Below are 23,283 nucleotides of genomic sequence, written 5' to 3'. Positions count from 1 at the left end.
GAATAGGGACATCGGACATTACAAAGTGCAGTGAATGCTGGACATAGAGAATAGACCATCACATGGGTAAGTGGCAATGATTGTGCTCTAACAAGCAAATTTATCGATTATATAATCATCTTCCTGTACAAGCATTCCGTCTGAAGAAACGTAGGACCGTGCAGTAGAATACAGAGTCAAGGGCAAAAATCCCATACTAAATCCGTGGCTTCGCGCCCAAAGTGCATGCCTAATACCCAAAAACAAAACAAGTCTCTCCTGATACCGATCCATGAACCCTCGTACTGATAATCTCATCGGCGCATTATGGCCATTACTACAAAAAAGGAAAAGTATATGCTTTGAGATCCTTACTCAGAAAGCTCGGAGATGAACTCCTCAATCTCCTCCTCGACGAGGTCGTGGATCTTCTTGGCGAACTTCTCGGCCTTGGAGCCAAAGGTCTTGGCACCCTTGACAATCTTGCCAGAGACAACCTCGAAGTCACCCTCGATGGCCTTCTCGAGCTCCGAAACGGTGGCGGGGAGCTTGGCGTGCTTGGCCTTGGGCTTGACAGTGTAGCTGCCGGCCTCAAGGATCTGAGAGAAGTTGCTGCAGCCACCACCGTTCCAGGCGAGCAGGTTGGGGGTGTCAGAGTCGGGGAGGTCAGAGAGAGCACCCTTGGTGGCGATGGAGACGATGTTCTCCTTGAGCTTCTTGGGGGTGATGGGGGCAACGGCGAACTCGGAGTCACCAGCGGGCTGGAGAGACAGGTAGTAGGCCAGGAGACCGCAGATGTGAGGAGAGGCCATCGAGGTACCAGAGATGGTGTTGACGGCGTACTTGGAGCCGATCCAGGTGGACTGGATGCTCAAGCCGGGGGCGAAGATGTCAGTGCACTTGCCGTAATTGGAGAAGTAAGCACGGCTGTCATCGAGGGCAGAAGCGCCGACGGTAAGAGGAGCGGAGGCAGCAGCAGGGGAGTAGTTGCAGGCATCGGCATTGTCGTTACCGGCAGCGACGGCGAAGTGGACACCGGCGTTGACGGCGGCGTTGACGGCAGCGTCAAGAGCCTGGGTCTTGCCACCACCAAGAGACATGTTGGCGACAGAGCCCTTGAAGCCCTTTCGCTTGCCGGCCTTGGCCTGCTTCACAGCCTCAATGTGAGCGAGAGCAGCCCACTCGACGCCCTTGACGACGTCGGACATGGTGCCGGATCCGTTGGATCGGAGCACCTTGACGGCGTAGACGTGGGCCTTTTTGGCGACACCGTACTTCTTACCAGCAACGGTACCAGAGCAGTGAGTGCCATGGCCATTGCCGTCCTCGTCCTCGTCGCCGGCAGGGATGGTCTTTCCCCACTTGGCACGACCCTCGAAGTCGACGTGATCAATGTTGGTACCAGTGTCAATGACGTAGGCATCAACACCCTCACCACCCTCGGCAGTATACAGGTACTTGTTGAAGGAGCCAAAGTTGAGCGTCTCTCGGTGGGAGATACGAGCGAGACCCCAGGGAGCCTGCTTCTCGGTCTCGCCATTGCAAGAATCCTCAACAATGATGGTGTCCTTGGACTCGAGGGGAAGCATAGTGTGGACAATGCTGTCGCGCTCGATGTACTCGACCTGGGAAGGATAATTAGCGTTTGCTCATGGCTGAAACCAAAAAGGAAAAGGGCATTGCGAAACTTACATCCGGGTGATTCCGGACCTGCTCGATGACGGACTCGTGGAAGTGACCAGCGTAGCCCTTGAAGCCGTCCATCTTGAAGGTGTGCTTCAGACCGGCAAAGGCATCGTCAGAGCCGAAGATGTTGCTTCGCTTGCGGAGCTCAAGGCGCTCCTGCTCGCCGGAGCTGTGGATGTTCTGGAGCCAGTTGTGGTGCTTGTCGGCGTCAGCCTCACCAACGTGGTCCTTGAACTTGATGATGTAGGCATCGGGGATGGCATTGGCCTCAACGGTGCTGAGCACGGGGGCAGAGCTCTCGTGGATGGTGCCAATGGAGAAGGAGCTGGCCTGGGCAACAGCGGCCACAGAGAGAGCGACAACGGACCGCATCGTGGCGATGATGAGATTGAGATTAAGATGAAAAACGGAAGTGTGTCAACCTGCGACGAAACACCGGAAAGACTGAAAAGGCAGCGGACAGAGAACTCCTGCTTCCTCCTGCACGGTAAAACAGCGATGCGATGGCAGATGAGATGGAGATGGAAAGGGAAAGGGGAGAGGGATGATGGAAGAAGAAGAGAAAGAAGATGGACGAGAAGACGAGCGATGGCGCGGTAGATAAGGGCGGCGGCACGAGGCTCCAGTGCTGCCTCAGCGGGCGTGAACAGTGAGCCGCGGTGACGCATCGCTGTGGCCGGGGTCTGGGGGGCCGCCCAGGTGGGTTTAGCGCGTCGTTCCCGGGGCGATGCGATAACGCAACACTGAACAGCGGAACAGCGCAGGTACATGCACGAGTACTGGGTCGTACTCAGCCTTGAACGCCCCGGTACCTCTGCGCTGTACTTTGCCTGACACGGTACCTGGCGCGGTACCTGGCGCCCTTTGTCGAGGGAGAAGAGGTGCGATGTACACGGTCAGTACTCGGGCTTACAGTGTGACCTGACCCTGGTCGGCAAGTATCAGCTACAGGCTGCCAAGGTTCAATCGTAGGCCAACCATGAGAGCGTTCATTTCGGAAGAGTCATTGTTCCGTCACGACTTGTTCAACGCCCGGGGTGCCTGACAAAGAGCGAGTGAAGGGATGCGATATGCTAATGCTAATCTGCGAATGTGAACAGCCAGCGCATCACCGCCTCTCCTGTCTTGTCTCTCCGCCCGTCTTTGAACGTGTGTGTGTGCCTTGATGGACAGTACGGAGTAGGTACATACAGCACAAAGCAGATGGCTGGAGGATGCATCACGTAAGGCGAGGCAAGGAGCTTGTGCCGGGTACATGCGCGCGAGCGGTCCCCTGAGACGGAAATCCCGGGCTGGCACTGTACAGGAGAGTGTCGTGTGCTGGTACTGCACTCGTACCTGCGTACGGAGTACACACTACGTACTTGACTTTGCCTGATCCGCAATGAACACTCCGTAGTGCAGTACAGTATTGAGTACCTGATACTACTAGCAGCTGCTGGCAAAGACGCAAACGATCAATGGTGAACAATCCAGGGATCGGTTTGGCATTTCAGGGGGCGCCCCTCGGCAGCTGATGTCCATCCATGACTCTCAACCCTCTCCGTATCTACCGTTTCTCCGTATCGCCATCCCCCAACTGATTCAACCAACTCAGCCTCCCCCAGTCTGCCAGCTTCGGCCTCCTTGCTCCCCCAGCTCAACAAGGCGATAAGCCCTGCATTTCCAGGCCACAGCGGTGCATCTGGGCCCATTCCCCGTCCTAAAATGCGGGGATAGATGTGGCTCCGATTGGTCGCCACCCAGCCCGTTGATCCGCTGCGTCAAAGTGGCCCGGCTCGTGCTGGATGATCACGAGTCTTTTCTGCCAATAATTCCTCATGCCATTTCGGGGAGGGCTCGTGACGGCGGCCAGGGAGTTATTTGGCGACGCTGGTCCAGTGACGCCGTGCTGATCAAACGTTATTTACAGCCGTGGGCTGCATCTGGCTAGAGCCCGTTGGGTATGAGTTGCGCTGCACGGAGTAGTAGACTGTATAGTCTAATACGGAGTGCAGTAGGGAGGACGGCAAGACGGGCCTGCTGATAGATTCGCCTCCCTTTCGATCAGATCCATATCCATATCCATATCAGTGCCTCCAGGTGCACAGTGCTTCGTACATGGTCGTCGTAAGCCAAAACGGGTTTGTGCTATCTTGTGCTATCTTGGTACTCCGTACTTGTTCCTTGTTCCCGATATCTGTCCGTCAGTGTTTGGCTTTGTATACCAGGTAGGTACTGTATAGAGGTACTCCGTAGTCGATACTTTGTTCCTGAATCTCAGCAGTGTTCGCTGAGCTAAACGTGCAGAGGACCAACCGGGTACACATTCAGGGCCAGCCACCTTGGCGGCCGTTTTCAGAATTAGGCAGGCGGTGCATTGACGTGAGCATGACTTGCGTGCTTATCGGCCAAGATGACCCCAAGGTTTACCCTATCATCAGGTACTGGGTACAGGCACGTATCACGACAGCTGGGGAGGCTTATTGCCGGGTAAGCCATCAAGATTGATTATTAGGTGCTAGTAATTGCCTGTATTACGGAGTACAGCTGAGGCACGCGGTACAGTACGAGTACGACGAGATGGGGCCAGGCATTTGATGAGCAAGTATTGATGTGACACAGGGAGTGTCGAGAAGCAGACCTTGGCCGTTTCAGCGCGGCTACAAGCGCTGGCCAGTGCCAACAAGTGGTTGCGCGATTGCTTCCCGCGTCCCGTGCGAGTCGATAGTACTCGGTACGACTCGACTAACTCCGGAATTAGTACTACTAGTAGGTAATAAGTAATAATAACATGACCTGAAGTTGTTTGTCTTCAATCCATTGATCGTACTCGGCGGTTCATCACCAGCATAAATGCCCCCCCGAGTCCAGAGCCCCTTTCCCTCTCAGCGCCCTTCTCCTAACTCTGGCCCGTATCCTCGGCCGCGATCGGCCGTTGACTCTCCTAGCATTGCTCCCAGGACTTGATTTTGTGCACGTGCGACGCGGATCTGAGCTGAGCACTGCCTTTGCCTTTTCCTCTTCCTCGCTGGCATTTTATACATGCACAAGTGCCTTCATGTAGCTAAGCTGCATGCCTACGATTAGTAGGTACGAGTAGAGGCAGTCATGATAGCGGCGTCAGCCTGTATCCGTAGGGAGCATCCATAGCATCCGGAGCTGCATCGGATTGCATTGATCTGCCATCACCGTTAAGCCATTTCCATTTCCATCTCCAGCCAAGCAATCCACAACTCCCAAGCCTGCCTGTATCTATCTATCTATCTGTATGCATGTAGGACTCCTACATATTCATAGACCCCCTTATCCACCAGCCACCGCGCGATAAGCACTGGAGCCTGCGGTCCAGCTCCTGAAGGAGCCGCTTAGTGGCTCGCGGCGGGGCTCGACTGCTGTGTCCACCAGCCGCAATGCCGAATCTCAGCCACGTTCAAGGCTGACGGCGGATTGGCTGGTTGGCTGGCAGGCTGCAACCTCATCGAGAGCTGGGCAACAAGTGTCGAGATACCGCAGCAAAGCCTCCCTACCACGCCGGATATTGCTTCACGCATTGCCAATATCGATTCTGTCATTGCGTTGCCATTTCCACCCTTGCCGCCTGCTTTGGCTTCTCTCGCCTCGCAGCGCCGCAGCCTTTCCATCGGCCAGCTGACCGCCGCCCAAGAGCTTCATGCGCCCCGCGCCAGAGCTCCCAGCTGCCTGTTCGTCTTGTCCTTCAATGCTGTTGCGGATAGTTGGCGGCCTGGACCCTTGACGGGCCCTGGAGGGCAACCTATTGGAATGAGAAATCGGCCGACCCGGGACCATGGCGACTCTTCAGACTTTTCCCACGCGATATCGATCGTCGACCTCGGCGTCAGCTACGGCGAACCCGAACCCGAAATATATACAAGTCCTGCAGACGCTGCTCGATGACCTCAGCCGCCAACTGGCCTCTCGAAATGACGATGGCTACCCCGAAACCTCCAAGCTTGTCAAGGGCCTGCGAAACGTTGCCCAGTTGATAGCTTCCACCCCTACAACTTCAAACCAAGATGCCTTTCGATACGCCGGCGGCTTCGAATGCGTGCTCGACGTCCTCCGCAACTTTGCGGGCTATCATGACCCGCGGAAGCGGACCCAGGCTGAGATGATGTCATTATTCAAGCTGCTCGGTGCGTTTCTAAGTGTCTTGTCGGCTGCTTTCCGAGACCACTCCGGGAACAAGAGGTTCTTCCGATATCGAGTCGCAGGCGGCGGATGGGAGGCCCTCGAGCAGATCATTGCGAGCATCGGTCTGGGAGGGGCGGAGCCCGATGCTTGGGTTAGCTGTCATGTCTTTGGCAAGCTGCTGGCTTTCTCGCTGGACGATGAAGCGTTGGATCTGCTCTGCCAGTCTACAGCAAAGGCCTTGCGCGCAGATGTCGAAACCGAGTCTGGCCATGGCGATACCCCTGAAAACGATGCCGACGATGCAGCCGACGAACAATGGGATCTTGTGCTTGCGCGCTCCGTTGGAAACATTGGCCCGAGCGTGCGCGAGGTGGTTACTCCAAAGACGATAATACGTCACCCGGAGCTGCTCAGAGCTGTCGTGAGCTTCTGGCGTGCTATTCCAAGGTCGGAGAACTCGCCGCCAAGCCCGTCCTCCCTCATTGTTCTGGAGACGATTCTCAGTGCAGCATCCGTCTCGATATATAACCGTGCCGCCATCCATTCCACCGGCGTCCTCTCTCAATTTCTCGAGGCTGCCTTTTCCCCCGAGTCCAACTTGGCGCGGGCCGAACGCGAGACAGTCCTGGACCTATGTCGATTGCTTATGCACCTTGGTGTGAACCAACCTGCCGATGTCCAGTTCCTGCTGTCAGCACCAGGTCCCGAGGCCGCCAGTTTTTTCCTGGAGATGACGTCCAAGCATACCGGCCCTCCCTTTTTTCAGTTTGACCTCTCGCTTCATGGACATTCGTCGCTGGAACTCCCAACCCTGGGCCGCCCGTTCCCCCCTCAATCCACGGCTGGATACACCTTTGCGGCGTGGATACGCGTCGACTCTTTCGACCCAACTGCGCATACCACTGTTTTTGGCGTCTACGATTCTTCCCAGACGTGCTTCGTGCTCATGTACTTGGAACGAGATACTCACAACTTTATTCTTCAGACTTCAGTCTTTTCCAATAAGCCTAGTGTGCGATTCAAGTCGATAACGTTTCGTGAGAAGAAGTGGTACCACATCGCCGTGGTTCATCGCCGACCAAAGACAATGTCGGCCAGTAAGGCGTCTCTCTACGTCAACGGCGAATTTGCTGAACAGATTCGCTGCAATTACCCGCACGTGCCCCCGCTTGCAAACGGAAGCACGGAAACATTTGCCTCGTTCAACTCCAATCAGAACAAGTACAATCCCGTCCAGGCCTTCCTCGGGACCCCCCGCGATCTTTCTAATCAGAGCGGCCCGGGCCTTGTCTTTTCGAGATGGTCGTTGGCATCTGCCTATTTGTTTGAGGATGTCCTGAGCGATGATTATATTGCAGTTCACCACGCGCTTGGGCCCCGATATCAGGGCAACTTCCAGGACACTCTAGGCGGTTTCCAGACGTACGAGGCGTCGGCCATGCTGGGCCTGCGGAATGAAATTGTTCATTCGGGCAAAGACGAGAACTCTGATATCCTCCGGGCGGTACGTGACAAAGCAAGCTCACTGTTGCCAGAGGCAAAAATACTGCTCGGCATTCTGCCATCTGCCACCTTTCCCGAGAATGTGCAATACATCGATACTGGCGTTCTCCGCGCTCTTCCTCGCGGATCTACGCGCAATCTTTTCCGCATGTCGAGCAAAGAGGCGTCTCCACTGGCCATAAACTGCGCAGTTCCGAGTCTTACGGATGCGTTATTTCGGCCACAAGGCATTGCCTCCTTTCGAGGGACCCCAATTGTGGCTGTTCCCTCTTACTTTGACGAGAATCTTTGGCGTCTAGCCGGCTTTACCCCATTGGCCCTGAAGCTCCTGGAAAAGGCGACAACTGTCGAAGAGACCATACATGCTATTGAGATCATGTTCCACTGCATCCGCAGAAATTGGAGAAATAGTGAAGCCATGGAGAGGGATAATGGATACAGTATCTTGGGCATGCTCTTGCGGTTCAAGATCGGATATGGCTCTGGCGCTGCAAGCGACAACGCGCAAATCTCCCGGCTCTCAGCCTCCCACGAGGAGCGGGAGAGCCTTGCGTTCCGGATCCTCAGCCTGGTGCTAGGCTTTGTCGGATATAATCATGCAGAACCCATTGAGTCTTTCATCATCAACCCCTTAGCTTATCGCATCCTCCTGATCGACCTGGATATTTGGCGCAAATCAGGCCCACGCGTCCAGGAACTCTATTATAAACAATTCGTGACTTTTGCCGTTAACAGTAAACATCATGACTTCAACAGTAGGAGGTTGATACGTATGAGTGAGTAGCTTGGCCGCTTCCTCTTCTCCTCAGAGTCAACAGTGCATTCTAACCAATTGCTTGCTCCAGGGATTGTAAAGCGGCTGCTAGATGCCATGAAAGGCGAGGCCATCTCTGAAGAAGTTGTGCCGCAGTTCATGGGAGCTTTCGAAGCCCTCGTCAGATCGAATCTAAGCCAGGAAGTCATGAGATCCTTGTCACTTTTCATTACGTACGCCTTTCACTTGCCCACTTCGGTAGGCTCGCGAACCCCAAGACTATTTTTGAACACTTCGCGATCTAGTACGCCCGGCCCCTTCAAGCGCGGCGCTGCGGATGGGGGCGATGGCAATGGTTTGTCCTATGGTACTAGAAGCGTATCGAAAAAGCAACTTGGAACCAAGGTTCTTAGCCTTTACTCTAGAATTCTGTGTGAGAAAGGTAACTCCAACAATATCAAGAAGTTTGCAAAGACAGTTACGAATAAGGTATGGCAAAATCCAGCGCTTATTTGGGTGGTATGCAACAGCTCAGGATTTCGCTGACATTTGATTTCGAATAGTGGCTTCTGTATCTACTGGCCGATGATGACTCCGAGACTGTCGTCCACGGGTGCAAAATCCTAGCTCGCCTCCTTGTTGTCCATGGATCTGCCTATACGTCAAAGTTTGCTGGCAAATCTGGAGGGTTTACAATTATGGCAAACCGACTGAAGAGATTCTGGGATGTCCCTCCTCTATGGACAATTTGCTTCTGCATCCTGTTTGGACAGGATGTGGCTGATGTCAACTTTGATAGCAGGGCTGATTTCCACACCCTGGCTGAAAAGTTCGACAAGCGCAAGGTTGTCTATCCTGAGTCGCTGGTTATCATCACATCAATGCTCCAACATGGCCTGAAGGACGTGATGAAATATCAAGAAGACCCGGATTCTCCGGCAACCAATCTCTCGCCGTCTCATGCGTTATCTAGACCCTCGTCTGCCTACGACTCGAGGCCTAGAGCGAGCTCAGATCTTGTCAGAGCGTTAGAACCTAGGTGTACGTCTACCCCATTGTATTCTGTATAGCTATTCATTTTCTGACCGATGTTTGCAGTAATACCGTCTCGAGAGAGAGTGGGGGCACATGCCGGCTTCCTTAAAAGTGCCATCCAAGTTTTGCGAAATCTCCATGAGCGGTCAAACGAATTCCGAGACTTTGCCCTGTCGTCTGAATGGATTCGTTTGCTTTTGGCGGCTCTTTACCCGGTTATAGTCAGCGCCGATGCTGTCACTCCTGATGTGGAGTTGAACTCTCGAGACTCTGCTCTGACTTTTGAGGGCAGCGACGTCATTATCCGGCCCATGGGCGGTAGCTCTGTGCCAGCACCCATTGTCAGAACGACCAACATCGATCTCGTGCCGTCGCCACAATCGACGCCTCCAAAGGGAACGCCTCTTAAACGAGCGTCATCATTCGTTCTTCTGACTGCCCAGAAAAACGTTTCGGAGCCAAAGCTTTCCGTCCCCCAGGCAAAACCTACACCTCAACAGCAAAAGATTATCGGCGGCAGCATCGGCGATTCCATCGTGGATGGGATCACTGACTTGGTCATGCACGTATTCATGGATCAAATATTCGCCCGCAAGGAGTTTTCGGGTTTCGGACTCTTTACCAAAATGCCCCCCGGCTTTCAGGAACACCAGGCATACTTTGAATCATATGTATTGAAGAAGGCAATTTCCGAGGTGACGAATATAATCCAGACGAGACGCGAGGGGATATGTGAGCCGAGAATATTAACAAATCTTGGCCGGCTTTGTACCCACCTTTGCGAAGCAATCTTTGAAGGCTGGTTCCTCAACGGAGCAGAAGCCATGATTGACTTTAACGGCATGCTCTTGGAATTTTTGCAGCGGCCTGAGATTGCGGGATTGAAGAGTGTCCGTCTTTGCAGCCCAGCCATATCGACAATACGCAGCTGTCTCTTGCGGACTGTTTTGCTCAAGCTCTCGGATCTGGATAGTCGGCAAACCTCGGAGGAGGAGGCCAGGGAGTTCATGAACAAGCTGGCGTACTGGCAGATGTCTATTCTGGGCTGTTTAGGGGCCGATGACGAGTACCTGAAGCTATTCTGGTATCAGCTTTATACAAAACTCATCGACGATAAAGCATCGATTCGAGGCGCTGCTGCTAATTTCCTACGCATCATCCTCGTGCAAAAGCCTGAAGAATCAATCGCTTTGATTCGATCGTCTTCTGCACCCGAGCAGCGGCAGATTGTTCGCGATTTTGAAAAATTGACAGAGATAGATGATGAGTCGTTTGTTCTTTGGGTGGATAAGCATAGACCAGCACTGGACATGCTCTTTTTTGGTGGCATGTCAAAGACGTGGGAAGATTTTGTCAGTGCGGAGAACAATCGAACATTTGAATCTGCGAAATCGCGCCTGACAAAACGCAAAGACAAGCTAAAGACTTGGAACATAGAGGTGGTTGGAGCGGATAGAATCCTTCTCAACCATGAAATCGGTAACAGCGCATGGATGAAGAGCATTTACAACGCGGAATATTTCAAATATCAGCGTCTAATGCAAGACCAGCAAGATGATTTGGCCTTTCTCACGGCGGGCTATAGAAAGATGGAACGAGATCTGCAGCGGCCTGGGGCCGTGTTCAGCATATCCACGGCGCCGAAATGGAAGCTGGATCGAACAGAAGGCCGAAACCGTATGCGTCTGCGTCTTCTCCCAGACTACCCAGTTGGCGAGGACAGGTATCAGCCCAAGGCCAAAGGCAGTCTGCCATCGGCCAGTGCTTCTTCCTCTACGACTCCTACTGCCGCTTCTGGAGCTACTTTGAGCGCCACCCCTGTTCCAAGGGATCCAACAGCCCCAGGGAGCAGGCCGCCTACGCGCTCCAGCGCCATTTTAGATGTTGGCAATGACAATGATGCGGCATCTCTGACCATGGAGCCTGAATCAGTCTCCGATAACCCCGAACCCGGACTCACGGCGGAGGATGATTTTGAGCTTGTTGACGACCCCAATGAGCCAACCGAAGGCGATGAGAACTTTGAAGACAAAAACCGCAAGGTCATGCGGCGTCTGGAGCATGGCGATCAAGTGCAGGCTGCGTACAACATATCTCGTGTCACGGGCCTCGAGGCAAGTGAAGGCCTTTTGATAGTAGGAAAGGACGCACTGTACATCATGGACAATGTGTTCCAGTGTGCCAACGGCGATATTGTAAACGTGTGGCAAGCGCCGCCAGAAGAGCGCGATCCGTTTACTCAGATCGTTACCGGTGCCAAGACGCTTGAAAAGCGGCAAAACGCAGGTGGCCGAGAGCAAGAGTCGAGACATTGGAAGTGGCAGGATGTGATTAGTGTCTCGAAGCGCCGGTTCCTCTTCCGTGACGTTGCCATCGAAATCTTCTTCACCGACGGCCGAAGCTACCTCCTTACCACCATTAGCACTGGACTCAGAGACGGCTTATTTGCCAAAATGTTGAGCAAAGCGCCGCATACCAGCGCGGCCCATGCGCTACCCAATCCAGAAGATGCGTGGAGGTTTGATATGCTCAAGGGGTTTGAGGACTCTCCGCAAGGCCTGGGATCTCGGCTCGGCACTCTGTTTAATGCATCACCGTGGACTTCCATCATGAAGCGTTGGCAGAGGGGTGAAATTTCCAACTTTCACTATCTTATGGTGGTCAACACTATGGCTGGGCGAACTTTTAACGATTTGACCCAATACCCAGTCTTCCCGTGGATCCTTGCCGACTATACCAGCGAGGATCTCGACCTGGAAGATCCAAAAACGTTTCGAGATTTGTCAAAGCCCATGGGTGCCCAGACCATGAACCGCATTCAAGGTTTTATCGACACTTACAGCGCGCTTGAAGAGATTGGACAGACGCCATTTCACTACGGCACCCATTACTCGTCTGCCATGATTGTCTCCTCGTACCTCATCAGGCTGCCGCCATTTGTACAATCCTATCTTCTTGTCCAGGGGGATAGCTTTGATCACGCAGACCGGCTATTCCAATCGATCGGCGACGCTTGGACTTCGGCATCATGTAACAACAAAACCGATGTCCGAGAGCTGATTCCGGAATTCTTTTGTCTCCCTGAATTTCTTACAAACATCAACGGGTACGATTTTGGGCGTCGTCAGAGCAACGGTGTCCAAGTTAATAACGTTGAGCTTCCTCCGTGGGCCAAGGGCGACCCGAAAATCTTCATTGCCAAGCATCGCGAGGCGCTCGAGAGTCCGTATGTGAGCGAGAGCCTGCATAAATGGATTGACTTGGTGTTTGGATTCAAGCAGCGAGGCGAGGCGGCAGTAGAGAATCTCAATGTGTTCCACAATCTCTCCTATGCTGGCTCGGTCGACCTTGACCAAATAAAGGACGTAAATGAAAGGGCGATATCGGCTGGCGTCATTCACAATTTCGGCCAGACGCCGCATCAAGTGTTCCAAAAGCCTCACCCGCCGCGGGAGCAGCTCAAGTCGTCTGTGAAGCGGCTCGATACATCCATATTCTCCTTGGTATGCCTGCCAAACCCGCTGTTGGAGAGCCACGAGAGGGTGTCGACACTCATCTATGCGCCAAAGTTGGACCGCCTGCTCTGCGCTTCGCCATTCCGCCTCAACCTCCCGCCGTATGACAAGTACCTAGAGTGGGGATATGCGGACAACAGCATCCGGTTCTTCTTTGCCGACAACCGCAGGCCGGCCGGTCTGTTTGAGAACCTTCACATTGGCCAGATCTCGTGCGCCGCCTTTGCCGACTCCAAGACGCTCATTACCGCCGGAGAAGACTGCGTGGTTTCCGTACATGCTCTGCACACAGCACCGGGCAAAGTCGTCGAGTTGATACCGAAGTCGAGCTTATTCGGCCACAAGACGCCGGTGACGGCGATTGCTGTGGGCAAAGCCTTTAGCACGTTCGTCACGGCTTCATCAGACGGCCAAGCCTTCCTGTGGGATCTTAACCAGCTGTCCTTTATTCGCAAGCTGCCTCTTGTGCGCCATGTGGAGTGCGCACAAATCCACAACGTGTCGGGCGATATCATGCTCTGCTCGGGACCCAATGTGCTCCTGTACACTCTCAACGGCGGCCTTATTCTAGAACAGAACGTGTGTTCGGACTCGGAGGACTATGTCCACTCTTGCGCTTTTTACGAAGGCGCAGGCAACGAGTGGCTGGAAAACTACCTCATCTTCACGGGACATCGCGGAGGCATCGTCAATGTATGGCGCAAGAGCGTGGTGGGTGGAAAGTGGACTTTGGAGCGGCTGCGGCGCCTCGACCATATTGATTACACCAGCGACAAGGGAGACAATACGGCGGCAGGCATCACTTGCATAAGCCCCATGCCAACGTGTCTCTATACTGGAGACGATGACGGGCGAGTAGTAAGTTTTATCTTTTTACAATTGATACGTGGTTGTGACCGTCACTAACGAGGAAATTGCAGTATGAGTGGAATTTCGCAGGCAGAGACAGGTAGAGCCTGAATGTGCCTCGCCGAACATCTGTAAGGAACATTCGTCGCGCCGTATCGCGGTCTGGGTGAATCAAACAGAGAGAGCATGAAATGGTTATCTAGGAAGAGAGGAGAAGGAGTATTTATTTCCTTTGTGTGGGTAGCGGAGCTCAGCGGGCTAGCGGGAGAGTATAATTCATAGATTTAAAGGGCGCTCAAAAGTTGGACATTGCATGCGTAGCGAGAGGGTGCAGAGCTTTTGGATGGGTCATCAAGTAGAAGGAAGAAAGAAACAAGAAGGAGGATTTTGTAATTTGCATCAATTGTTGAATTTAGAGTCTGTAAATGCCCTGCTCTTTTGCGGCTTCCATGGCCTCCCTCTTCGTATGTTTTACATTGGATGATGAATAACGCCGTGGTTGTGTGTAAGGTATATACAGGGACTTGCTGCATCTGCAATTCCGGCCTGAGCTTTGTATTTCATAGCTTTTGATGCAGATTCCCCCGATTGGCTAAAAAGTGACCTCGTCTTGGCTCGAGCAGCGTTTATTTGTCGTCATAGCCCGTCAGCTGTTTTCGGGGACCAGCGGGAACTGCACAGTAGATGTTAGAAGACTCATTCTCATCCCCCAATTCACCTCCACCTGCAACTGATCGAGAGGCGGCAACATACCGGGATAGGTGACGGGGATGGGCGCGGGGTCGATGTCGCCGAGCATGTGGCGGATGGGAGGGACGATGGGCATCAGAGCAGGGCCGGCGGCACCGACGACGACGGACCAGAAGTAGGCGGGACGCTCGCGGGCAGCCCAGGCGCAGTACTTGAGGGGCTGCGACCAGAAGAGGGGAGAAGACATGGTGGATGGATTGCCTGGACGAGGGATCAATTGGCTGGAAGTTAGCGAGAGCTTTGCAGGTATTCGGAGTAGAGGCGAGAGGAATTGGGGGGTCGTACCGAGTTTGGGCGGGCGAGGACGCTGCTGGGGGATTGGCGTTGCGAAAGAGTGATATCAGAGCAGAGCAGAGCAGAGCAGATCTCGGAATTGGGTGACATGAGGTTTCGCTCAAAGTCGTGATGCTTTGGACTGCGGCGCTTCGGCTCAACCGCGGCAGGAAAAAAAAGATGCTAGTACTAGGTAGGTAATACTGCCAAGCTGTGCTGTAGCTTCCCGGAGCGAAAAAGGGAAAAAAGGTACACGCAGCAATGTACCTTTCAATTGTACGTACCTACCTCTAAAGTGACGAACATCTGGCCCCACAGCGGGTTAGCGGCGAGGCTACGTATCCCCAAGTTGAGCTCAAGCTACGTCTTTCTTCTTGCTACTGTTTGGGAAGCTCTTCTTTGTTTTTTCTCTCCCTCTCACCCCCAAACTTGTTAGTCACCGCTTCTTTGTTAATCCGTCACGATGTGGTCGCTTCTGAGCGTGGCTGCGGCGCTGTTTGCGGCGGCTGCTTCGGCTGTTAGCACGGGCGGGAGTCGCTTGTTGGTGGTGCTGGACGATGTTGCTGAAAAGGATACGTATGGCCAGTTTCTGGGGGATCTCGCAGGTGCGTTTTTTTGGGATTTGGCTTTCTTGAGGGGGGCAATTGGGTTGGGGAGCTGGAGCTTGAGCTGACTGTGGAGTGAATTCGGTTTGATTTGCAGCGCGAGGCTTTGATGTTTCGTACGAGACGCCGCGCAGCGAGGGACTGACGCTGTTCCATCTTGGCGAGAGGAAATACGACCACTTGCTATTCCTACCTTCCAAGGTCAAGGGTATGTTGCTACCTACATCGTGTTTTGTATATCCACAAGTTGCTGACGTTTGTTGATTCCAATTGCTTGCAGGGCTGGGACCAAACCTGACCCCAAACCGTCTTGTCGACTTCGTCAACGCCCAGGGAAACATCCTCGTTGCGCTGTCGTCCACCGTCCCCGCGTCCACCTCGCTTGTCTCTCTTCTGTCGGAGCTCGACGTTTCCCTCCCCATTGAGCGCACCGGCACCGTCGTCGACCACTTCAACTATGACACCGTTTCCGCTGCCGAATCCCACGATGTCCTCGTTCTCGATGCGCCCTCCAACATTCGCCCCGGCCTCAAGTCCTACTTTGAGCTCCCTGGCGGTGTTTTGGCGTTCCCTCACGCTGTCGGCCATGTCCTTGGCTCTGGACCCCTGCTCACTCCTGTTGTTCGCGCCCCCGCCACTGCCTACAGCTATAACCCTAAGGAGCAGTCTGAGATTCTTGACGCTGATGAGCTGTTCGCTGCGGGCCAGCAACTGGCGCTGGTGTCGGTGCTGCAGGCGCGCAACTCTGCTCGTGTGACTGTTCTCGGCTCGGCTGAGATGCTGCAGGACAAGTGGCTCGACGCAAAGGTCACCAGGGTGGGCGGAAAGAACGTCAAGGCTGACAACAAGGAGTTTGCCCGACGAGTGTCTGGCTGGACGTTCCAAGAGATTGGCGTCCTGCGAGTCAACGGTGTCGAGCACCAGCTGCAGGAGTCTGATGAGCTTAACCCTGAAATTTACCGTATCAAGAACGATGTGGTCAGTTGCCCTTGAGATCCTAGTAAAGCGTATCTTGGCTAACTTTTTTCATCATTTAGTCTTACTCCATCTCTCTGTCCGAGTACAGCTGGGACAAGTGGGTGCCCTTTACCCTTCCTGAAGACGACGTCCTCCAGCTCGAGTTCTCCATGCTTTCTCCCTTCCACCGCTTGGACCTGGCTCGCACCGGCACCACCGACGATGCTGCCGTGTACGGCGTTTCCTTTACTCTCCCTGACCAGCACGGAATCTTCAACTTCAAGGTCAACTACAAGCGCTCGTTCCTCACCTACGTCGAAGAGAAGAACACCGTCAGCGTCCGCCACTTTGCTCACGACGAGTGGCCTCGCAGCTTCGTCATCTCGGGTGCCTGGCCGTGGATCTCGGGCATCGGTGCGACGGTCTCAGGCTTTGTTGGATTCTGCGCGATATGGATGTACAGCAAGCCTGCGGGGAAGAAGAACTAGAGAATTGCAAGGCGCCACAATTGCGTGAGTGAAGGGATGGGGTTTATGTAGGGTTGTGAAGGAATTTTTTTATTGATACACACGCCTTGGGAGAGAGGGTGCTGTAGATTTTTTGTTTATGTACGATTTGCATCTGGCGGGCCAAGAAATACCCCATGGATGGCACATGAAGTCCGCCGCGCTGGGAGGATCTTTACGATTAGAGTAGAGACCATGAAAAACAGACGAGATGAAATAGAATTTTTGCGCTTTGAAGAGACTCTTGGCTTGTGTATGCATCTTCTCTGTCACAAACATGATGCTATTCATCTATCTAGCCTTGCTGGATGCCATGGATGGCTACCAAGCTGCAACTCTTTTGCACCTTACGTAGATATTCCAGCTACCCCAGCTACTTCAGCTATCCCAGCTATCACCAGCTATCTATCCTAGCTATCCCATACAACAAGTGAACAAACATAGCACCCTCAGATTAGCTCTCTTAGGTTCTCACCGGCAACTCGCAGCCATGAGTTTTGACACCCACTGCTGTTGTCTGCAAATTTGGCTTTTTGGACCTTGAATCATCACCAGGTGGTCTCAATTTGTTCACATGAAACAAGAAAAATAAAGATACCAGTCCCCCCTTCCTCTCCCCAGCTCGCTTCCACCAATGTACCAAAATGTTCTGTCCGAACCCAGTGAAGAAAAGCCCTGTAGTTGAAGCTCAGCCTGCTCCGATTGAAAACTATATCCCACGTGGGGAGGAAGTGAATCACGAGTCCGTTGAGCCTTTTGGTCAAGTTGACCTAAGGGCAGAGACTTCTCTGAGGTGCAAGGTATCGGTCATTGCGGCTACTGTGAGGAACAACCTAAACAGGGACATTTTTCCATAAAGGAACGAACAGAACAAAAAAGGAAAACAAAGGAAAAGGAAGTGAAAAGGAAGAAGAGGGGGAGAAACTGGTGCTCGCTCAGATCTCTGTTCTTTGAAGGCGGACAGGTGCCAGCGGTGGCTTCGGGGTGAGCCAAAACCGACCAGGAGGCTTCCCTTTGTCTTGTGTGAAGAGATATCATCACCGAGAGCAGTCGGATGCCCAATCCGTTGGGGGAGGCAATGGGGTAGAAAGAGGCAGAGGCAAGGGGAATGAAAAGAGTTTTGAAGAAGAAGTTGGGGGAGCGGAGTGGAAGCTACGAAGTCTAGATGAGGCGAGGCGAGGCGAGGCGAAGGGGAGGATAGATAGCACGGGCTGGTTGAGGCAGAGCACGGGTTGGAGAGGGTTGGAGATGGCACAGTGGGAGAGTTTGAGCAAGTCGCATCGGCATCAGCAGAAAAGAAAACAAAGGGTGATGAGAAGTTGGAAACAAAGTTGGGGAGAAGGCGGAGGCTGCTGTGCGGCGATGCGTGACGAAAAAAGGGAGAAGAAGAAGAAGCGGAAGAAGCGCGAGGAAGAGGCATCCTGCTTTATAGTTACCAGCAAGAAAGAAAATTTCAACCGGATGCCGGCCAGGCGATTGTTCCGGCTTCGATAGAACGCATTGGAAGCATTCCGAAGGGTTGAGCAAGTCTCAGATTGTGTGTTGCCAGCTAGCGAAGAGCTGTTCGATCTGAATGAAAAGTGAGGGCGTTGTTGAGATGCGGCTTTGACAGCTGCCGGCCAGGTTTGGTGGTTTGAAAGGAGGTGAGTTTTGGGCACACGCGCTGGAGGGGGGGGATTTGGGAACGCGCTTATGGGGGGGTTTAGCGCTGTGGGAGGGTGGGATTTGGGGCATGCAGGTACCGCGAGTGGCAGGGATTTTGGGGGGGAGCTAGCGCTGTGGGTTTTGGGGGATTAGGCGCGTTGCCGCCTGTCGTTTGCTGTCTGTCAGTTGGTCATTGGAGCTGCAGCAGTTTGGATTGATGGGATTCAGTGTGGTTTGTTTTGAGTGGTGATGCGTCGAGTAGCTGGTGAGACTCCAAGTGGATGATTCACGTATCTAACCCTGGATTTCTTCATCACGGCTGAATATCTTCCAGAGCATCGTATAATCGAATCTGATGGCAGAAACACTCGTTGCGATATCGCCGTGACTGACGCCCTGTTAGTCAGCACCGCCTCCTCCCGGCAAACTTCCAAGCCACCGGCCTCTGCAATAGTCACGATTCCATTCCCCTTCTGGACTAAAATGCCTGGCAGCCATCCATTTAATTTGTATCCGACAATGCTGGACTCTTCAAACCTCTTTTGTGCTGCATCGCCGTGATTTCCGGGCCTCGAATCCATCCAGTCGTGAATCATCTGTCAAAGTCACATCCAAGGATTCTCACGCGCTTTGGAGCGAAGAGACTGGAGCTACTTACTAGGTAGCACTACCCAGCAAAGATGTCCCACTCAGACGAGCATTCTCCATTGTCTGCCACCGTCCATCTCGTCAGTAGGAAAAAGAAGCGCGCCTCAAAGGCCTGCTCGTGTTGCCGGACTCGCAAAATCCGCTGCGATGTGCTCAAGACGGGCGTTCCCTGCACAAAGTGCCAGCTCGATGGCTTTGAATGCGCCGTCCAGGCCCGCAAGAAGAGGCGTGGGAAGAATGAGACGGACAAACCATCGCCATCGCCAAATCAAGAGCTGACCATCACCGGTGCGCCAAGGCCGTCGTCGCCACGCTCAATACCGCATCATGCCATGCTTCACCAGGTTCCGCACTATCCTTTCTTCCGCAGCTTTGCCCCTGAGAGCCAGCCGTCTTTGCTGGCCGTCTCGCAGGATAGCCGCCGTCTCTCGGGGTCCATCAAGCATTCCAGACTGGATGAAGACGATATCCAGTATCTCAAACGGAAGGGTGCTCTCAGCCTCCCCCCAAAGGGCGTCATGGACGAGTTTGTGTCCAACTATTTCCAGCTCTTCCACCCATTCTTCCCCATCCTCGACAAGTCCAGCTTCCTGGCCAGCTACTACAGAAGTGACCGTGGTGCTGCTGCAGCTACTGCTCACGGCCCGAGTTTGCTGCTTCTTCAGGCCATCATTTTCACGGCCAGTGCGGTATGTAACCATCTGTTTGTTTGGGAGGCCAGGACAGCAGTTTGCTTACTGGCAGCTTCATAGACGGTGCCCATGAGTGTTGTACGAGACGCTGGCTTCACAACTCGAAAAGAGGCAAGAATCGTACTCCACAAAAGAGCACGGGTGAGTCTCCTCTAAAGCCGGGCCATTTACTAACCGGATACTCGTGCTCATGCTTACCATCATGCCCACAGTATCTATACGAATTTGATTTCGAGTCAGACAACATCGCAAACATACAAGCACTCCTTCTACTGAGTCACTACTACCCATCCATGGTTGAGCAAAAGCACACTTGGTTTTGGATCCACCAAGCCATTAGTCTTGCTCAAGGACTTGGGCTGCACCGAAATGCCAGTCAAGAGCCCCAGCGCAAACTTTGGGCCAGAATATGGTGGGCATGTCTGGTGAGAGACAGGCTCACCACGCTCGGCACGGGGCGGCCAATGCACATCAACAGTCTGGACTGCACGGTGCCAATGCTCACGCTTGATGATCTGAAAGAGGATGGCGACAGCGAAGATGACCGAACAGTCAAGCAATTTTTCATCGAGTTTGTCAAGCTTTGCCAGTACATGGAGGGAGTGCTGTCGCTCCCTCACAACATCGCGACGGAACCGGGATCACTGCTCGAACAGATTAGCCTCTGCGAAGACACCCTTCAGCACTGGCGTCTGAATTTAGTCCCGTGCGCGAGGCTGCACGAAACAAATGGAAGAGATTTTGACAAACGGGGTATCTGCACTCTCTACAGGACACTCCTACATCTGATGTACAAGTAAGCTCATCCGAGTCCCTGATCCCTCTATTCAGTTTCCCTCAAATCATCGTGTGAGTTAGTTAGCTAACATGCCCACAGTATTGTCGTCATCGCCCTCCACAAGTCACATCAGGTTTTGGATGAGAGCCGCCCTAGTGGTGCACAACCTCCACTGCCAAAAGTTCAGGCAGCTGCTGAAGACTCAACACGACTAGCTGTCGAGCTCGTCAGATTAGACTTGATCAAGTATTGCCCAACAATATGGTAACTGCCTCTTTCACCGTCTGTGCTGTGAGTTGGGTATGTGCTAATGATATCCCAGTGTAACCGCCATTCTACCGCCGCTCATTGTTCATCTTCTCATGATGCGGTCCTCTCCGGACCCATCCAGCAGACAACCTCATATCGATCGATTCAACAAGTGTATGGGCCTGCTGGAGCAGCTTGGCGATATTTATTGGCACGCGAGCTTCTATCACGACTTCTTCAAACTTGCAGTCTTGCATTCTCAAGGCCCAACAACATATGCCAACGGACAAGAACAAGATCCTCTTGTTGCATTTCTCAATGACCACATGCCCGTCAAGCTACCTGTTCTTAGGGGAACAGATCTCTACAGCCAAAGCGCTAGTCGGAGGCGTACGCCTGCAGGGGATGATATCGAAGACAATACTACAAAGCCTACGGCTATTTCAAATCAGGACGATAGTGCCGCTGGTCACTCATCGAGCATTGCTACTACTGCTGGTGCTCAAGCTGGATTTTTGGCTCCCACAACACAGCCTCCCATACCCTATGAACTTGGATCCAACGAATTGGAGCTCGGGGGTGTTGCGATCCCAGACACCAATCTCCAGCTTTTCGAAGATTGGTTGGATGAGTATGGGTATTTTCACAACATCTTCCCATCTGCTTGAGTTGTACTTCCTTCTATTCAAATGTCCATACATTACGTTCTATCTATATACTATGTCCCGAGATGTTATATGCTATTTTATATCTTTGGCTCATTAATAATGGCCAACCCCTGCTCACTCCTCCAGAAGCTGCCTGAAGGGTATGTGTACTTCTCTATCGCCTCCGGTTTATACTCTACGCTATATCCTGGATCGTGTGGGGTGACGAAATGGCCGTCCTTGGTCTGGCAGGGGTTCGTCAGGACCTCGCGGAACGAGCTGATGTGTTCTAGCAGACTCTTTTCTCCCGACACGCATAGATAATTAATCAGAGCAAGGTGTTGCGTGTATTCGTTCAGGCCAATACCTCCACTGTGAGGTACAATTGGCACATTAAATCTGCCCAATAGGTTAGCCATGCGAGCGGATTATTTGGGTCGGCCATTTGCGTGGACTTACTTCTTGGCCATGAGCAAAACGGCCATGACTTCGTTTACACCACCCAGTCTGCAAGCATCGATTTGGCAGTAGTCGATCGACCCGGCTTGGAGCAGCTGCTTGAACATGACACGGTTCTGGCAATGCTCGCCGGTAGCAACGCCAACGCCGTGTGGCTTCAGGGCCTTTCTGATCTCAGCGTGGCCGAGGATATCGTCAGGCGAAGTAGGCTCTTCGATGAAACTGGATGGGGCAACGTATATCAGAATGTTGTCCATTTCAAGCGAGCTAGGTACGGAACTTACAGTGGCTTGTATTTGACAAGATGGAGCATGTAATCGATTGCCTCAGGGACGCTCCATACCTGGTTGGCGTCAACCATGAGCAGACGATCGTATCCAATGGTATCACGGGCGATTTGCAGTCGGCGCTTATCATCCTCGAGATTACCGCCGACCTTGAACTTGAACTTGTCCATGCCTTGATCGAGGTTCGATTTGATCAGCTGCACCATCTTCTCGTCGGAAAAACCCAGCCAGCCGGCCTGCGTCGTGTATGCCGGCACAGCCTTACTAACGCGCGCATCTTCCAGTCGTGCGGCCTTGGTCTTTTCTTGATCGCGCAGCAACGCGATGGCTTCCTCTGGAGTGATGGCATCGACGATGTATCGGAAGTCGATGCAGTTGACAAACTCTTCCGGCGTCATGTCGGACACGATTTTCCAGACGGGCTTGTTCAGGTATCGGCCCCAGAGGTCCCAAACTGCGTTGACGCATGTGCTGAGACCCAAGTGAATGACGCCCTTTTCCGGGCCGACCCAGCGGAGCTGTGAATCGGAAACGAGATGCCGCCATGTCTGGCCCATGTTCTCCGTCAGCTCAGCGAGCGACTTTCCGACGAGGCGCTCGGCGATCATCTCGGCTGCGGTTGTGCACAGGTTGTTTCCGCGGCCGATTGTGAATGCGAAGCCATGGCCCTGAAGATCTGTGTTGGTTTTGAGAATGATGTATGCGGCGCTGTAGTTGGGGCCGGGATTCATGGCATCTGAGCCAGAGAGGTCAAGACTGGTGGGAAATCTCAAGTCTATAAATGCGATAAGTATCGGTTCACTTTTGTAAACATGACCGTGAGATGGATGTCTTACCGTGAGCTTCAAAGCCTGTGATCTTGACTTCTGAGGCGGGTACAAAAGAGCCCAAGAACTCTCCATTGCCGTTTGTGTCTGTTCGTGAAGGTGCCATTGTGAATTTGTTGATGCTATCGCTAATTACGAGTATGATGGGAAGAAGAGTCGCAAAAGTTGTTGGACCTCGACAATACTTATATTCAGGACAATCCACCACGACGCGGGATAAATAGCTTGATCTTCAGCGAGATGCGATAAGATATATGTTGAAATCGCGACTTGCACAATGATATCAGGGCCAATCATGAAGCTCCCGCCGGCAATTCGGCTACATGCTAAGCCCGGCGGCTGAAGGATGCTGTTGGATGCCATTTTACCCCAGAGTTGATCGGGGAATTATCTGGAGGATCCAGTTTCGCGATGATCCCGTATTTGGGTCTCGGCTAGTCAGCCGACAGCGCTTGACTAGACGAATCTGGGGCGATGCGTTGTGGAGTCTGGGGTAAGTTGTGATG

The 23,283-nt window shown here is 53.1% G+C and overlaps 6 protein-coding genes across 6 annotated transcripts; 3 read left to right on the top strand and 3 right to left on the bottom strand.

The window, feature by feature from the left end:
• Positions 1–61: 61 nt before the first annotated feature.
• TRIVIDRAFT_82892 (uncharacterized protein) lies at positions 62–2,201 on the bottom strand (the record flags this gene model as incomplete). The annotated part of the gene is made up of 2 exons (XM_014095982.1): positions 62–1,604; positions 1,672–2,201. 2 exons carry the CDS (start codon positions 2,035–2,037, stop codon positions 351–353), a joined length of 1,620 nt encoding a protein of 539 aa, XP_013951457.1.
• A 3,251-nt stretch (positions 2,202–5,452) lies between these two features.
• Positions 5,453–13,512, top strand: TRIVIDRAFT_161600 (uncharacterized protein; the record flags this gene model as incomplete). The annotated part of the gene is made up of 4 exons (XM_014095981.1): positions 5,453–8,078; positions 8,148–8,545; positions 8,620–9,120; positions 9,172–13,512. The coding sequence occupies 4 exons, from the start codon at positions 5,453–5,455 to the stop codon at positions 13,510–13,512; spliced, it is 7,866 nt and encodes a 2,621-aa protein (XP_013951456.1).
• A 316-nt stretch (positions 13,513–13,828) lies between these two features.
• On the bottom strand, positions 13,829–14,538 carry TRIVIDRAFT_92562 (uncharacterized protein; the record flags this gene model as incomplete). Its single annotated transcript, XM_014095980.1, has 3 exons — positions 13,829–14,128; positions 14,209–14,406; positions 14,491–14,538. 2 exons carry the CDS (start codon positions 14,390–14,392, stop codon positions 14,082–14,084), a joined length of 231 nt encoding a protein of 76 aa, XP_013951455.1.
• Positions 14,539–14,902: 364 nt separating this feature from the next.
• Positions 14,903–16,786, top strand: TRIVIDRAFT_88481 (Dolichyl-diphosphooligosaccharide-protein glycosyltransferase 48kDa subunit; the record flags this gene model as incomplete). The annotated part of the gene is made up of 4 exons (XM_014095979.1): positions 14,903–15,083; positions 15,181–15,291; positions 15,364–16,061; positions 16,121–16,786. The coding sequence occupies 4 exons, from the start codon at positions 14,942–14,944 to the stop codon at positions 16,526–16,528; spliced, it is 1,359 nt and encodes a 452-aa protein (XP_013951454.1).
• A 2,099-nt stretch (positions 16,787–18,885) lies between these two features.
• Positions 18,886–20,330, top strand: TRIVIDRAFT_14401 (uncharacterized protein; the record flags this gene model as incomplete). Its single annotated transcript, XM_014095632.2, has 3 exons — positions 18,886–19,527; positions 19,591–19,671; positions 19,743–20,330. Coding segments are annotated over 3 exons (1,311 nt in total), but the record flags the coding sequence as incomplete, so codon positions are not given.
• A 972-nt stretch (positions 20,331–21,302) lies between these two features.
• Positions 21,303–22,883, bottom strand: TRIVIDRAFT_227096 (uncharacterized protein; the record flags this gene model as incomplete). The annotated part of the gene is made up of 4 exons (XM_014095978.1): positions 21,303–21,603; positions 21,664–21,885; positions 21,948–22,725; positions 22,787–22,883. The coding sequence occupies 4 exons, from the start codon at positions 22,881–22,883 to the stop codon at positions 21,303–21,305; spliced, it is 1,398 nt and encodes a 465-aa protein (XP_013951453.1).
• Positions 22,884–23,283: the final 400 nt, after the last annotated feature.

The sequence above is a fragment of the Trichoderma virens genome (genome assembly GCF_000170995.1).
Source record: "Trichoderma virens Gv29-8 chromosome Unknown TRIVIscaffold_89, whole genome shotgun sequence".
Classification (NCBI taxonomy): domain Eukaryota; kingdom Fungi; phylum Ascomycota; class Sordariomycetes; order Hypocreales; family Hypocreaceae; genus Trichoderma; species Trichoderma virens.
This window is presented reverse-complemented; position numbering and strand designations above follow the sequence as displayed.